The sequence below is a fragment of the Ochotona princeps genome, chromosome 25, assembly GCF_030435755.1.
Source record: "Ochotona princeps isolate mOchPri1 chromosome 25, mOchPri1.hap1, whole genome shotgun sequence".
In the NCBI taxonomy this organism is placed as follows: Eukaryota; Metazoa; Chordata; class Mammalia; order Lagomorpha; family Ochotonidae; genus Ochotona; species Ochotona princeps.
This window is the reverse complement of record NC_080856.1, coordinates 33,630,149-33,647,246: the sequence shown is the minus strand read 5'-3', so window position 1 is coordinate 33,647,246 and position 17,098 is coordinate 33,630,149. Positions and strand designations below refer to the sequence as shown.

Below are 17,098 nucleotides of genomic sequence, written 5' to 3'. Positions count from 1 at the left end.
CCCAGCCTTCCTTCCTCTTTTGCTTTTTCTAAATCTTTGCCTAGTTTGTCCCAGCAGCTCAAGGTCAGGTCTCCTGAGACTGCGAACCACGGCGCAGCTGCATCGTAATCATTTATTATCTTCTGCACTGACCTTGCTGAAATTTTTAAGCCTCGTTGTTTAAGGAGTCCCAGTATGGGGTCAGCAAACTCGCTGCAGGCTGATATTCGGCCTTGACTATTACCCATTTTCTTAGATCTCGTGAAGGGCCGCTTTATCTACAGCGGAGTTACTTTCACTTTGTCCGGGTTCGCAGCAGCAAGGACACTCACGACCAGGCTGATGGAGGCGCTATTGCCGTACCAAAACAATGAGAGCAACAAGAACAGGGTTTATCATACCTGAGAGGGTACCTACCGGTAGTCCGCTCCGTGTGTAGAGTTCTGAACTTCAACCCCTCACTGGTGTCCGCTGGATTCGAAGTTTCCCGGGTTTCGGCACCAGCTGTTGCGCGCCCCTGGCCAGCAGGGAATAAAACGCAGACACCGAAGTCCTTCTCTGATCACACTTTATGGGAGCGCCGCTTGATTGAGGGAAAGATGGCAGTGGGGGCGCTGGGAGAGCAAAGCGGATGGCTTATACACAACCCTATGAGAGGCGTGTCTGTGGCTCAGTAACTGGTCGTGATAGGACAGTGAGTGCTTACTTGTCAGATTGGGATAGGTCGCTGCTGTTGCCGGGCAAACTAGGGCAGGAAGCTACGTCAGGGCAGAGTTGTTTACTCTGTGCCTGTCGCCATCTTGTAATGGCGGCTGACTGCGCTCTGCACCTCTTCCTTTTTGATGTTATTTGCTTGAGTCTACTTTTTGCTTAATCTAGCAAAAGATTTATTGATTTAGTTTTTCTTCTAAGAGCAATGAAAGTTTCTTTTATCTTCAGTATTGCTGAATACAATTTTTATTAATTTCTTCATTAATCTCTATTTTGAATTTTTGTTTTCTACTCCAATACTTGGCTTCTTATTTTTCTGAGACTTGGAGATCAGTACTTGGGATGTTTATTTGACATTCTGTTGTTGTTGTTGTTTAGTGTTGGCCATCTAAAGTCATAACCTTTGATTTCTCTGATCATGGTCAGTTCTTTCTCATTGGCAGTAGGCAGTATAGTTGAAAATAAGAGTGTGCTTTGGTTGTCATAAAAATATACTACAAAATATGTGTCTTGATTCACATTAATTCATTTCTTATGGTTCTTTCTTAAAATTTTATTTTGATGATGTTTACACGGCTGAGAAGGGAACATGCATGCACATGCAGATACTATGAAGGATCGAGAATTATGGAAGTGGATGAGACCATTGTTTCCAAGTGATCTTCCTGTGTCTGTAGATGGTGGAGTGTAGGAGAGAAGCCACTCCCAGAATCCTCACCACAACAGAACCCTGGGATGTGGAATGATAATCTGATTTTCCAAAGTCCCCAATGTGCAGCATGCTGTGCAGGTTCTGTTCAAGTGGTTTCCATAAGAAATTCTTCCAAGGTCCATTGATTGACATAGAGTTTCCATTCAGTCAGATCTTTACTGTCAACACTTGCCTGGGGTAGTTGTCTAATCTGTTCTGCCCTGCTTCATCTGCAGGCTCCAACAGACTGCCATATCCCCTATGTATATCTGAACATGTTCATTCATCAAGTGAGGAGGCCTAGTTCTGACACATGCACTCCAAGGTTAAAGTACAATTTCCACATTTCTCCCAAACATTGGAGTTCTGAGTCCATTGGTTCAATGGTGGGGATCTATAAAGAAACTTTATCTGAGGTGATCATAGACATTTGTGTGTACTTGCCAGTACAGGGTCAGCTCAGTCTGTCACCCACATCAGCCTATGCACACTGGTGGTTGCAGTTGCTGGATAAGTTTTGTCTCCAGTCCCATCTCTTATGCAAACCTGTGGATGCTGAGGTGGAGCCCAGCCATGCCCAATCCACATTCAGCTCTTATGTACACCATTTGAGAAATTCATCCCAATGACAGGTCACCCTATAATCCATACTAGGCCTGTGCCCGCCATGGTTCTTTTGCATGTTTTGCCCAGCAGATTGCTCTTTGCTGCAGCCTGGACCAGGATTTCCAGTTCCCAATCCCAGTATCCATGTGTGTCAGAGGGTTCCATGGTCATGTGTATCTCAGCTCTTTACAACTCTCAGCTCTTGAGCCAAGCAGCAGAAATTGCAATTCCACAGGCTGAGCCCTCATACTCCCCACAGGATCTACCCCCAGACCTAGTTCTTTAGTATAGCATGCCTGTTGGTACCATGGCCCAGCCTCACATTATCTTCCCCTTCTATGAAACTCATTGGCAGTAATGTAATCTCTCCCTGCCAGACAGGCCCCCAGCCCTGCCATAAGTGTTCTCTGGTGGGTGGTGGTAGTCCATGATAACCAGCCCAGCTCAGATCTCCCACATTGGGTAGATGCACTCGGCTGACCCAGAAATTTCCTCAGATATAGTTTCCAAGCCACTAGAGGTTAACACTGTCATTTACCTGCAAGAAAAGTGGCTTTTGTCAGTAGAAGTGTTTCAGAAGTCATTCCTTACCTGCAGCATACTCCTTCAGTGGTCCTGCCTCCCACATATCCCCTTACCCCTTTTGCTGAGCAATCAGCAGTTCCTGTTCTTGGGAGTCAAGCATCCTAGCCTAGCTGCTTGAATGCAGCTTCAGACGTCATGGCCTGGGCTGAGGTATAAACGTGATCTTGTACCCAGTGTTAGCTCTTGGCTGGTGGTGGGAGGGGCATAGCCCAGCCCTGGCTGCTTAAAGGCAACTGAGCCATTCTGGCCTGGGCTTGGTGTCAAACTGGTTCCTGGACCACACTGGCCAACTTTGGCTGAGATGAGGAGCACAGCATGGTCTGGTTGCTTAAAGTCAGCTTGATCCATCCTGGCCCTGGCGTGTACACCAAAGGAACTCTAGTTCCACTGGCCACTTTTGGCTAGTTGGGAGGAGGACAGAACAGGGCCTGACTGCTTGAAGGCAGCTTGAGCCATCCATGCCCGGGTTGTTCTAATGAAGGACATTGCAGTGGATATAAAGTGGTATATCATTGAGGTTGCCATTTTCATTTGTTTGATGATCCATCATGCTGAAAATCTTTATGTGCTAATTATTTAGCCTTTTGATTATTTTCTTTGTAGAAATATTTTTAGTTCTTTGTCCATTTTGGTATCTGTTTTTATTGGTTTTGAGTCACAGGATTTTCCTGCCAACATGCCCGAAACCACCAAGGGGATGCAGTGTCAGTGTTCTTGGGCTGCAAGAACCACCGGGGATAGTCTGAGGGAGCATGTCCATTTTTTTGTAAAGTGAGCACAACTCATTTGCACTAGGAAGGAAGAGAGCAGAAGGGTAGTCCCGGACAGCACTTTCACACAACAGTGACACTCTAATTGACTAGAAGGCATGTCTATCCCCTTAGACTTTCCAATCATGTCACAGGTAAAGTACTACACACACGCACTAAACCATGCCTTAGGTCATAGGCAGTAGGCTGTTAGTCATGCCCACCAGGTAGCATTTGAGGTGACAATCATACTTACATTGTAATACATGATTACAATGATGTAATTGTGACTGCTGTACAAATTAAATGAGGATTGTCCTGTAACTCTACCATACGTTGACCTTAATAACATTTCAGTGTCCCAGCTATGTTTAATGTTGGCATAACAATTGTTTTTTTAAAACATTTATTTATTTTATTACAAAGTCAGATATACAGAGAGTAGGAGAGACAGAGAGGAAGATCTTCCATCCGATGATTCACCCCCCAAGTGCGCCACAATGGCCAGTGCGCACCAATCCGAAGCCAGGAACCTGGAACCTCCTCCAGGTCTCCCATACAGGTGCAGGCTCCCAAAGCATTGGGCCATCCTCCACTGCTTTCCGAGGCCACAAGCTGGATGGAAAGTGGAGCTGCCTGGATTAGAACAGGTGACCATATGGGATCCCAGTGCGTTTAAGGCGAGGACTTTAGGTGCCAGGCCACGCCTTTGTGGCCGGTGTAACAATTCTTAATACCCAGCCCACACCGAATGTGCTGTCATGTGTGAAGAAGAGTGAAATGTTCATGACTACAAATCAATGTATAATGCCTTTGTTAAGGTACAATTTGTTAAATGTGTTTTCTAATTTGTTTTGATTGGAAACTGAGATTCACAGAGAGGAGGAGAGACAGATTTTCCATCCACTGGCATAATCCCAAAATGGCTGCAGTGGCCATAGCTGCCAGAGCTGAGCCGATCTGAAGCCAGGAACTTCTTCCAGGTTTGCCACTCAGGTGCAGGGTCCCAAGGGTTTGGGCCTCCTTCTACTACTTTCTGAGGTCGGAAGCAGGGAGCTAGATGGGAATTGAACAACCAGAGTATGATCCAGTTCCATAGGAAGGAGAAATAGAAAATTTGAAAACAACGATCACATCAACTTTTCCCTAAGCCTTGAACCTTCCTACCCTGTACATCTATGTAAACATCATCCACAATGAACATAAAACATTCATGTAACATTTTTTGAAAAGGCAGATATACAGAAAGAAGGGGATACAAAGATTCTCCATCTGCTCTCACTCTGAAAGAGTTGCAATGGAACAAGCTGGGCCAATCAGAAAGTTGGAGGTTCTTCTGGACCCGCCACACAGGTTCAGGGACCCAAGGCTTTGGGCTGTCCTTTACCACATTCCCACACCACAGGCAGGGTGATGGAGAGAAAGTGGATTAGCCAGGACACATTGGCACCTGTATGGCATCCCAATGCATGCAAGGTGAGGGCTTTCTCCCCTACACTATTGTGCCAGGTCCCTTTCCACATTTCTCCATCTGTGGTTTTCAAATAAATGTTTCTAAAACAGGGAAACAGAAAATCCCTAATCTAAATGGAAGTCATGTTTCATTTGCAAATATCAGGTTTGTTGTTGTTTTTCTGGAGAGATTGTACTTGTAGTATGATCTTTTTGCATTATTAGGGTTTCTCTATGACTGTTTTTTTAATTTATTTTAATTTTTATTGCAAAGTCAGATATACAGAGAGGAGAAGGGACAGTGAGATGGAAGATCTTCCATCTGATGACTCACTCCCCAAGTGACCACAATGGGTGGAGCTGTGCTGATCCGAAGCCAGGTGCTAAGAACTTCCTCCAGGTTTCTCATATGTATGCAGGGTCCCAACGCTTTTGCTGTTCTTAAATGATTTCCCAGTCCACAGGCAGGGAGCTGGACACAAAGTGGAACTGCTTGTATTAGGAGCAGTGTCCTTATGGGATCCCGGCCTGTTCAAGGCAAGGTGGCTAGGCCAGCACGCTGGGCCCTCTATATCACTTTCAAATTTGTCAAATATCATGACACAGGAAGTTCCATGTGTTCAAATTGGCAGCTTTTATCTTTCAAGGAGCATGTGACCGTAACAACTTAAACAGCCTCTCTTCAGCATAGAAATGATCGAAGGACCTCAGTAGATAAAAAGATAGCCATTTGGGAAATGTAAATCAAAATCACAATCAGGTAACTCAACCCTGTCAGAATGGCAGTTATTTGGAAGAAAGGTTAACAAATACTGGTGGCAAAAAATGGGAACTTTTATTACAATTTGATGTAGTTATAAATCAATTCAGCATGTGAAAAATAGTATAAAATTTCTTTTTTAAAAAAGATGTTTTAACTTATTTTTATTAGAAAGGCAGAAGTACAGATAGGAGAAGCGACATAGATGAAGATCTTCCATCCGATGATTCACTTCCCAAGTTACTGCAACAACTGGTGCTGCTCCGTTGCACAGCCAGGAGCCAGAAACTTCTTTTCAGGTCTCCCATGTGGGTGCAGGCTCCCAATGCTCTGGGCTCACCTTGACTGCTTTCCCAGGCCACAAGCAGGGAGCTGGATGGGAAGCAGAGATGCCAGGGTTAGAACTGGCACCCGTATGGGATCTCAGCGCACTCAAGATGAGGACCTTAACCACTACGCTCTTGTGCCAGGCCCAATTTTTCTAAAAGATTTAGAAATAAGATTGCTGGGTCCAGCTCAGTGGCCTGGTAGCTAAATTCGTCGCCTTGAACACCCCGGGATCCCATACGGGTGCTTGTTCTAATCACAGCAGCCGCAGCCCTGTTTCCCATCCAGCTCCCTGCCTGTGGCCTGGGAAATCAGTCAAGGATGGTCCAAAATCTTGGGACCCTGCATCCACGTTGGAAACATGGAGGAAGTTCCTGCCTTCTGCCTTCGGATTCACACAGTACCAGCTGTTGAGCCCACTTGGGCTATGAATCATCGGATGGAAGAACTTCCTCTCTGTTACTGTTTGACTCTGTATAACTGACTTTGCAAGAAAAAATAAATCTTTTTTAAAAAGATTAACTGAAATAAGAAAATACTAAATTTCGATAAGATTGGCATAATTTTGAGCAATCTACCCATATTTTCTGAAAGTTATGAACACCTTGTATGGGAGGGGAGCCTATCTTTTTTATAGCAGCACTATTCATAATACACAAGATATGGAATGGATTGAGGTGTCTGTCATTAGATACTGAATAAGGAAAACATAGTGTATGTGCACAATGGCCTGTTATTCAGCTGTGAGAACAAAATTCTGTGTATTATATCAAAATGAGTGTAACTAGAGGGCAAGAAGAGAAGTGAAATATCCTAAATACAGATATGCAAATATGATATTCTGTTACGTAGAGTAGCTTAAAGAATCACAAGCAACAACAGAAAAGTTGCGGAGCAAGCAATGGTATATGTCATTATTGGTGCAAACATGATTTGTCAGTTTTATATCTTTGTCCCAAAGCGAATGATGATAATCTACTGTAGTTTTAATGATCTGTGTTTGTAAATTGTATGATTGATACATACAATTAACAACCACATTTTATTATATTTATTACTGCTTGCCTAATAAATTGGTCATTTTACTCTCCTTTTATTCACTTCATGAAAAACGAAGATTTTGAGTACAATGTGAGTTTAAAACATGTCATTTCAAATGTTTAAGAGAGTAATGGTGAAAAAGGGAAGTTTCAAAAGAAGTATCACACTGTTATAATTATGTATATCTGCTGCATTAGCTCTGTTTTTATGTTAAAATTAGCAAATAAATGACTGGAACAAAAGAAAAAGATAACTGGTTAATGCTAAAGGGCTTTCAAAACATTAAATATAAAAGGGACTAAACTTGTTTACAGCATGGCATTTGTCTTATATGTATATTTTCTGTTCAGCTGGTAGGCTATGACTGGCTGATACGAACTAATTGTCAGAAGAAGATAATTCTGTATGAGACTATCATTTGTGTCTCTCCCAAGCTGTAGGTTACTATGTGGAAATTAAAACTTCAGTTTAATTGTTATTCCACAAAAAGTAAAGCAAAAACAAAGCAGAAAGAATCTTTTTATTTTATATTTTTTTAACTTTTTCAATTTTTTAATTATATTTTTGACAATCTTTACATAGCTAATTAGGGTAAAATGTTCCAGAGATACAGGAAAGTGGGTAAGAATATTATTTCCATATTGTTTCCTTCATGTATCTGAGATAAAGGGGGATATTAAGTGAGGAACCCCATCCAGTCTCCCACCCATCCCAGATCCCAGATGTGTGGCATGCTCTGAAAAAAAATTTTTTTAAGATTTATTATATTTATTGGAAAGGCGGATATATATATATAGGAGGAGAGACAGAGAGGAAGATCCTCCATCCAATGAATCACTCCCCAAATAAGCGCAATGGCCGGTGCATACCAATCCGAAGCCAGGAACCTGGAACCTCCTCCAGGTCTCCCACAAAGGTGCAGGAACCCAAGACTTTGGATGGTCCTCAACTGCTTTCCCAGGCCACAAGCAGGGAGCTGGATGGGAAGTGGAGCTGCCTGGATTAGAACCGGCGCCCATATGGGATCCTGGGGTGTTCAGGGCGACGACTTTAGCTGCTAGGCCACGCCGGCTGGTCCTGATGCATGGAGATTCTTGCTCAAGTGGTTTTGATAGTTCAACAGTTATGAATTGCTACCAATCTCACTACTCCAAGCACGATGAGGTCATTGAAGAATCCACTGATTGATATAGTCCATCTTAGAGTCTCCATTTGCCCAGTTTTTCACTGCCAACACATACCTGAGGTGGTTGATTGACTTGTTCTGTCCTCTGTCTTTTCATGGTTAGTGTTCTGAGTCTGGCAGTTCAGTTGGGGAGATCCCCAAAGAAACTTTCTCTGAGGTATTCCCAGACGAGATTCTTATATGTACTAGCAAGTACAGGGCCTGGCACAGTCCATCACCCCGATCAGCTGATGGTTGCAATTGCTGGGTTGGTTTTGTTGCCAGCCTTGACTTTCACTGGAACCAATTGGTGTTGCAGTCCAGCCTGATTTTGCCCAGCACACACTAGGTCCTCACATAAGCCAGTGGGAAGTACAGCCTAGTCAGAGTGACCCACAAAAACCCCCTACCAGGCCTGCCCCCTACCTTGGTTTGCCAGTATGTGTAGCTGACTAGTCCAGTCTGTCCCACATTTCATACGGCTCTCGTACATGTCAATGGGCATTAAAGCTTAGTTCCAGCTAACCAGCTCAACTATCCAGCCTTCACAGATGTTGTTGAGTGCCTCTCTGTCTAGCTACACCAGCCCCTATCCTAGTTTTTGTGCACTCCCATGGGAGTGGTAACCCAAGAGGGAGGAGTCCATTATTTCCCACCCAGGCCTCTCCCACTCCCAGATTATGTACTCTTCAGGTGGTTCTGTGGTTTGACTTGACAGAATTAGCCCCAAGTATCAGCTTCTGCAGCTGATAGCAGAAAGAATTTTAATATGGGCATACTCAAATGTAGAAAATAGGAATGTGTATATATATATATTTCTTTATATATATATACATATATATATACATATATAGATTGGAATTACATGTATATGTATTCCATATTTACTTTTGAGTATGTGCATATATGATATGTATTATTGATGTATATGATCATATATTATATATATTTTAATTCCAGTATAAGTTGTAGGAAATATTTCCTCATGCAAGTACAGTTTAATAATATTTTCAGTATTTCATTATTTCATTTTGAAATAAGAAAATAGAATATTATTTTTGCTGTATAATATTTTTAAGTATTTGCATGTTTGAGAAAATCATTAGTAAGGTACTCAAAAATTTTCTCATTATTTTGTGCAATATTAAGCATTTATCTTAATTATCTAGTCTAGCATGTTATTTAGCTCATGTGTTTCTAAAGATTACAGAATGAACACAATTTTTAACAGCTATAGAAAACAATCTGATACAGAATAGTAATGAAATTATAGCTTCAGAATTTCAAATATAATACAGGACAAAATGTTTTGATTTTACCTTGTGTTTCCATATAGATTATAAATTAAGCTGCATTCATGGAAGTTGCAAATTGAACACACAGAGAAGAGTTAAACTCAGCTTAGTATTATGGGTTCTGAGTTAATATTTTGGTTCAGTGTCAATATGGTTATTTGTCTTAATTTAGTTGAAAATCAGAGTGGCAATCACGGATAAACAGAGTGATACCTTCCACTTGAGGAGATACTCTAGCAATGCCTTCAACAGCTCATCAGAATGAGAATCTTTAGAGAAAACAACCTGTACGAGAATAAGGAATATTCTGTTGTAGTTTTGGAATTGCAAAAGTAATACAGCACAAGATATTTTCATTTATCTGTTACTTTGTGATGCTGTATAAATTGTAAATTGAACTGCACACATAGAAGTTGCAAATTAAATATGCAGAGAATGCACTGTCAGTGATTCTATTTAGTGATCCAGAACTGAGGTGACATGTGCTGTTACAGGAGTTGGTGTCATTTGAAGATGTGGCTGTGGACTTTACCCAGGAAGAATGGCAGAATATGGATGATACTCAGCGGGCCTTGTACAGGGAGGTGATGCTTGAGACATATAACAATCTGCTGTCCTTGGGTGAGTGAAGTTTTGTCACACATAAGCAGAACACTTCTGTATACTTTGTTAATGAAAGAAGAGTTTATAAAATGTAGTAGTTGGTAGGACTCGTGGGGATTTTGGAAAACCTACATCATTCTCCATTCCCAGGGTACTCCATGACAAAACCTGATGTGATCTTCAAGTTGGAGCAAGAATCAGCACCATGGACAGTGGAAAAATCTGTCACGCAGAGACTTGCAGGTAGGTCAGCACATATTGGGCAGGGAAGTTGATGCATAACTCAGTAAATGTTGACTAAAATTATATTTAATTTTTACTTGAGTTTCTTCCAGAAGGACAGCTGGTGAGACCCAGGTATTCTATAGTCTCCATGTATAGGTTTCTTCTAGCAGTTTGCCAGCCTGTCACCATAAATCTGGAAGTATATATGGGTCTTTTCACGATCCCAAACACTTGAATCACATCTGCCACCTCCCAAGATACATTTTCAGGAGGTTGTATTTGAAGCAGAATACCCAGGAAAATACAAACTAGTGCTGAGATGGGATATTAGATACCTCAAGCCTTATTTTGAATTTTTATTTTTTTTCAAAGATTTATTTTATTTTTATTGGAAAGTCAGATATCCAGAGAGGAGGAGAGATAAAAAGAAAATCTTCTATCCAATGATTTACTCCCCAGTTGAACGCAATGGCCATCGCTATGCTGATCTGGAGCCAGGAACCAGGAATTTCTTCCAGGTCTCCCACGTGGGTGCAGAATCCCAAGGCTTAGGGCTATCATTGACTGCTTTCCCAGGCCACGGGCAGGGAGCTAACATGGAAGTGGAGCTGTCGGTATTAGAACCAGCACCCATTTGAGATCCTGGAATGTTCAAGGTGAGGACTTTAGCCGCTTGACCACGTTGCTGGGCCCCTTTTTGAATTTTTAGAACATATTTTCTGTCATATCTCATTTTATCTTAAATACACAATCTCAGGTAATTGAATTTTTTATTTATAAAATGGGTATTATGTTAAGGCATTAATAGATGAGATTTAATGCCCATTAATAATGCTCACAAAATCCACATTTTACTAATATTAAAATGTGCTCCATCTAGAATGGCAACAAATCTCATTTGCTTCGCTGGAGCATTTGAAAAGAAACATTTAAATGTGATTCATGGTTATGGTTACTCTTTTCCTCATTTCAGATTCCCACAGAAAAAATGTGTTGTTTGGAGTTAATCAGAAAGGTCAAGAAATAATCTTCAGGTAAGTTGAATTCACAATTATATAATAACTGAAAAGGGACTTACATTGACACAAAGATGCTTAACATTAATTCTGGCCATAATTGAAACACAATATGAACAGGAAATTGTACAAAAATCAGACTTGAGACATAGGATTTCATTCTTTCTCCTTTTTTTGTTTTTCATTTGCAGACAGAAGTATTATTTGCAAAGTGACCAGGTGAATGTAGATAGCAGAGGGAATCAAATAGCATTTCTTGGGAGAGAGCCAGGAGATGTTATCCCTCCTGAAAGGAGACAGCAAAATTTTTCAGAAGGGTCTCAGATTTTTAAGTGTCCCCTGAGCATTCCTGGTCTATATAGGAATTTTTGGGCAAGACAGTTCCCATTGCTTGTGTCTCAGCCAGCAAGGAAATAGCTTCTACTATACAGCTTTAAATGTACACCTGCCATTCTATGTCTTTTCAGCTTATAGAGGTAGGAAGCCACATGAGTGATAAAGATGAAGAAACTGGCCTTTTCTCAGCTTATCCATGAAGTATAGAAGGGATCATCCAAATGCCCACATACATCATTTCAAAAGATCAAGCCTGAAAGCATGATGTGGTAGCCTAGTGGCTGTCCCTCGCCTTGCATGCACTGGGATCATATATGGACACTACTTTGTGGCCTGGCAGCCCCACTTATCATCCAGCTCTTAGCCTGTTGCCAGAGTCCAACTCTAGCCAAGTTTGGAACTCGAGAAAGGTGTGTGGAGTAGGCATAGAAAATAAACAGGCCACTAAAATTTCAGTATTATAATGGACAATGCAAGAAAGCTGTCCTTTTAATTTATACAGAAGCCTTCACAGACTCTGGCACCCACGTTTCACACCTGCTGTAGTAGGCATTCCTAAGGATATTTCTGCCAATCATTTCACCTTGAGAAAGGATATCAGCTGTCCTAATCCTGTGGTCAGGACGTTCTCAATAGATGGTACATATCAATCAGTAACACATTTCTATTACAATCCTGATTCTACAACTTAGTCTTCAATCAGTTCAAGGAGGAACTGCATCACAGAAGGAGGGACCTAAAGACTAAGGAAAGAGGGAAAGAATAGATTCCCACTACTCCTAGAGACTTAACATCCTTGACTAGCATATGGTCAATTGGGCAAGAAGACCATAAGCATAGATTCTGCAACATGTAGAGACTTAACACCCTTGATTATCATATGATCAGGGAGGCATCCAGGAGGGCAGGAATAGTAAAAGGCCCTTTTGCTAAGATGTTATCAGCAACATCATCTTCCAAACTCACATTGATCGTAAAAAAACAACTCCACAGTGGCAGACAATGCATAGATTACAGAAATCTGCGTTGGGTTGTCCCGTGTCCATTCAAAGGGAGGTGAAACTGTTTTTCAGGTGGTTGTAGAGACATCCGTTGGGCCTTGCCATGCAGTGAGAATGTCCGTGCAGCTTTGCCTGCAATGGAGCACTTCTTTTCACACCTTCTTGTCTTCCACACTCACCATATGGTCCCCAGCAGCCTGTGGCCTGGCAGTACTGTTGAGGACAACTCCCATGCTTCTGACTGTACACCTGTGAGGGAGACCCAGAATAAACTCCTGGTATCTGGCTTTGAATCAGCTCAGCTCTGGCAGTTGTGGTTTTGGGGAAGTGAATCAAGACAATAAAGATTTTTCCTATATGTCTCTCATCCTCTCTGGATATGTGAATTTCCAGGAAATACAAATATATCTTAAAATCAAAAAAATAAATCCAAAGTGAATATTTCATGGTGCCAGGACTCTCATTACTCCTCCAATGAGGATAAACCAGCCTGGAGCATGAGAAGGAGCCCAGAACTTTGGTCACATATCAGGTAGTTGTTATTCAGGATCCAATTAGGGAATTTCTAATCATGCAGAAAATCGGCCTCTTCTAGAGGCTGTCAATCCTCCAACAAGAGTTTGCCAAATACAAGGATCCAGAAACTTGCTTCTAAAATGAAAATTGACATGATAGGAAAAGTGAAAATAGATAGTTGTTGATTAGAGCCTCTAATTCCTAAACTGTTGTACTTCCTACCTCCGCCCCCACCACCTAAAATTACAGTCCATCTGGAGGTTTAACTGGAGCAAGGTTGGTGGTTAGGTGGGTGGGTGTGTGTGTTCATGTTTCTGCAGAGGCATAGAGTGCCAAGAGTCATTTCCACAAGTTCAATACAAACCTTCTCTAGTCTTCTCTTTGCTAAGTCAAGCACAGAGCTCTTGTATAAGAGCCAAAATTCTTTTTCAAGTCACATATTCTGCACAAAACCAAGCGTTACCAGGAAAGTTCAGTGGTTCTTTCCTTTAACTTAGTATAGAAACTGAAATTGGAAACCAGTTGTAGACAAAATGTTTACTTTTTAAGTGGCAGTTGAAATTGGAAGAGGTGAGGGGGAAAGCAGGAAGGACTGAGAGATCTGGTGCCATTTGAAAGTAAAGTGAATAACACTTTCGTTTCTTTTAAATCCCCTTTTCCCACAGAAAGTCTAATGAAATGCCATTTGAAAAGAAGCATGCTTCTAATGTCCCTGAGAACAACCTCAAGAGTGAGGAAATTCTCAGTCAGTTGAACAAGATCCACATTTGTCAGCAGTCCTTTGAACACAATGGGAAAGAGAAAACGTTCAGCAGGAAGAAGATAGTCCTTATGTGTGAGCAAGTTTACACCAAAGAGCCATGTAATCAGAAACCTGCCGGTGTGGGAGAAGCAATTCATGTTGGCTACTATAAATCTTGCCTTACCACCGAACAGAGAACTGACACAGGAGAATATTTGTATGTGTCCAATGAATGTAAAGAAAACATGTACCAGAAGTCAGAACTCATTAGAGATCGGATCTTTCAAAGTGCAGAGAATCAGTATCAACGCAATGAGCATGGAAAAGCCTTTCACCAGCAATTATCGCTAATTGGTCAACAGAAACTCCACACAAGGAAAAAATCTTGTGAATGCAGTGAGTGTGGAAAAGCTTTTCCGTATAAGTCAAGCTTAGTGATACATCAGAGGGTCCACACTAAGGAAAAACCTTATGAATGTAGCCAGTGTGGAAAAGCTTTTTCTCAGAAGTCAAGCATTATAGCACATCAGAGAATCCACACTGGGGAGAAACCTTATGAATGTAGCCAGTGTGGAAAAGCTTTTATTCGTAAGTCACACCTCATTACTCATCAGAGAATCCACACTGGGGAGAAACCTTATGCATGTAGTGTGTGCCTTAAAGCCTTTACTGATCAGTCAGGTTTCCTTCAGCATCAGAGAATGCACACTGGGGAAAAACCTTATAAATGCAGTGAGTGTGGAAAAGCTTTTCTTCATAAGTCAAGCATTAGAGCACATCAGAGGGTCCACACCAGGGGAAAACCTTATGAATGTAGTGAGTGCGGAAAAGCTTTTTCTCATAAGCCAAGCTTAGTGATACATCAGAGGGACCACACTAAGGAAAAACCTTATGAATGTAGCCAGTGTGGAAAAGCTTTTTCTCATAAGTCAAGCATTATAGCACATCAGAGAATCCACACTGGGGAGAAACCTTATGAATGTAGCCAGTGTGGAAAAGCTTTTATTCGTAAGTCACACCTCATTACTCATCAGAGAATCCACACTGGGGAGAAACCTTATGCATGTAGTGTGTGCCTTAAAGCCTTTACTGATCAGTCAGGTTTCCTTCAGCATCAGAGAATGCACACTGGGGAAAAACCTTATGAATGCAGTGAGCGTGGAAAAGCTTTTCTTCATAAGTCAAGCATTAGAGCAAATCAGAGGGTCCACACCGGGGGAAAACCTCATGAATGCAGTGAGTGCGGAAAAGCTTTTCCTTGGAAGTCAAAATTAGTGATACATCAGAGGGTCCACACTAAGGAAAAACCTTATGAATGTAGCCAGTGTGGAAAAGCTTTTTCTCATAAGTCAAGCATTATAGCACATCAGAGAATCCACACTGGGGAGAAACCTTATGAATGTAGCCAGTGTGGAAAAGCTTTTATTCGTAAGTCACACCTCATTACTCATCAGAGAATCCACACTGGGGAGAAACCTTATGAATGTAGTGTGTGCCTTAAAGCCTTTACTGATCAGTCAGGTTTCCTTCAGCATCAGAGAATGCACACTGGGGAAAAACCTTATAAATGCAGTGAGTGTGGAAAAGCTTTTCCTTGGAAGTCACACCTCATTAGACATCAGAGAACCCACATTGGGGAAAAGCCTTTTGAATGTAGTTAGTGTGGAAAAGCTTTTTCTCAGAAGTCATACCTCATTAGACATCAGAGAACCCACACTGGGGGAAAGCCTTATGAATGTAGTGAATGTGGAAAAGCATTTACCGATCAGTCATATTTTGTTAAACATCACATAATCCACACTAGGGAAAAGCCTTATGAATGTAGTGAGTTTGGAAAAGCTTTTTCTCATACGTCAAGCCTAATGATACATCAGACTCCACACAGAGGAGAAACCTTATAAGTTTAGATTGTGTGAGAAAGCCTTTACTTGTGAGTCAGGATTCATTCGACATCAGAGAATCTATACAGCTTAAGAACCTTATGAATGTAGTGAGTGTGAGAAATCCTTTTGCAAGCAGTCAAGTTGCATGAACTATCAGAATTCACACGGGAAAGGAATGAATATATTACATGTGTTTAAAATTCATGCATAAACACGTTTTGAGCACAGTGGAAAGCATACCTGCTTCAATAATTAGTATATACACAGAACTGAGTAAAATATCACTGCATTGACTGAAAAATCATTTTTGTGACGTCAATCATTAGAGTAACAGACCTCAAAACTACAAAAACATGTAACCAGAAAGACTAGCTACCATAAACCTGTTATTATGGTCTGTCAGAACTTACAAAGTGAATGAAACAACCATTTGCAAGAGTGCAAATACAAAACATTGTAACAAGTCGATGGATGTGGAAACATACTTTGCAAGTCTCAGCAAGTGTTACATAATAATCCTGAGGAGTATCATTTCAGAAGAGAGTTTATTTGTTGCTAAAAGTAATTAAGATGCAATTTGTACATGATTTCCCTTTGTTGTGAGGTGGGAAATGTGAATGAATTCTGCTTTCAGATTCAACATTAATAATAAATGCTCAGTGTGTAATACTTGTTTGAAAAGCCATCTTTGTCATTTACACATGTATGTAATTGAGCTATCTTAGAATCTCAAAATTTCTCTCCTATTACGGAATTACACTGGAATCACAGATATCAACTGATGCATGTGGCAATTATAATAATAAAGACCCAGATTTTAAGGATGGATCTTGTCCACAGAGAAGATTCTCGTGTGATATCTGGCCAAATGTATATCATGTTTGGCCACCATCTCTCCTTGAAGAATTACTGTGTAAGATCGCCCCTGGATCTCTGCCTGCTTATTCCAGGCAGGATACCATAGGCACATGGCACACTGTGAATCCTAGGCAAACCACTCGCAGTGGTCTCAGCTAACAGAGACTCCATCTTGGCCTGTTCACTGGGCATATATCCAGAGTAGTAGGCTGTATCCCAATCTCTCCGTCCCTGCGAAGCTGTGCTAGAATTTTTCTGATAAGCAACTCTTAACAAGGTAAATGCAGCCCTCATCTTGTTTACCAGTCACATGTAATGCTCATGCCCAAAGGCATGAGCTAGCTTATCTTGGTCTGCTTGCACATGGCCTAAAACATTAGGTTCCCAAACCTGCTTAGAGAATGCAGCTGGTGACTTCATTAGTGTCCAGAGAAAGAGGCATGCCTACTGACCAGTTATAATTACAGTGTAGTTTGGGAGTACTGTTGAGACCACCCTTCTGCCTTCCCCCTCTCTGCTGTATATATGCTCGTATGATCTTCCCAATAATGGACATC

The 17,098-nt window shown here is 41.3% G+C and overlaps 2 protein-coding genes across 2 annotated transcripts in view; both read left to right on the top strand.

Moving 5' to 3' along the window:
• The window catches only part of LOC131483359 (zinc finger protein 585B-like), a 759,159-nt gene that overhangs the window by 83,611 nt on the left and 658,450 nt on the right, over positions 1–17,098 (top strand). The gene's annotated exons all lie outside the window — the stretch shown is intronic.
• Positions 7,498–15,461, top strand: LOC101520234 (zinc finger protein 260-like). The gene is made up of 4 exons (XM_058681257.1): positions 7,498–7,522; positions 11,163–11,223; positions 13,724–13,938; positions 14,095–15,461. Exons 1-4 carry the CDS (start codon positions 7,498–7,500, stop codon positions 15,459–15,461), a joined length of 1,668 nt encoding a protein of 555 aa, XP_058537240.1.

Coding starts and splice junctions, on each gene's coding strand:
- LOC101520234 (XM_058681257.1), top strand. CDS start 7,498: ATGTTCCAGAGATACAGGAAAGTGG. Junction 11,224..13,723: donor GGTCAAGAAATAATCTTCAG/GTAAGTTGAATT, acceptor CTTTTCCCACAG/AAAGTCTAATGAAATGCCAT. Junction 13,939..14,094: donor ATGTAATCAGAAACCTGCCG/GTGTGGGAGAAG, acceptor TTCAAAGTGCAG/AGAATCAGTATCAACGCAAT.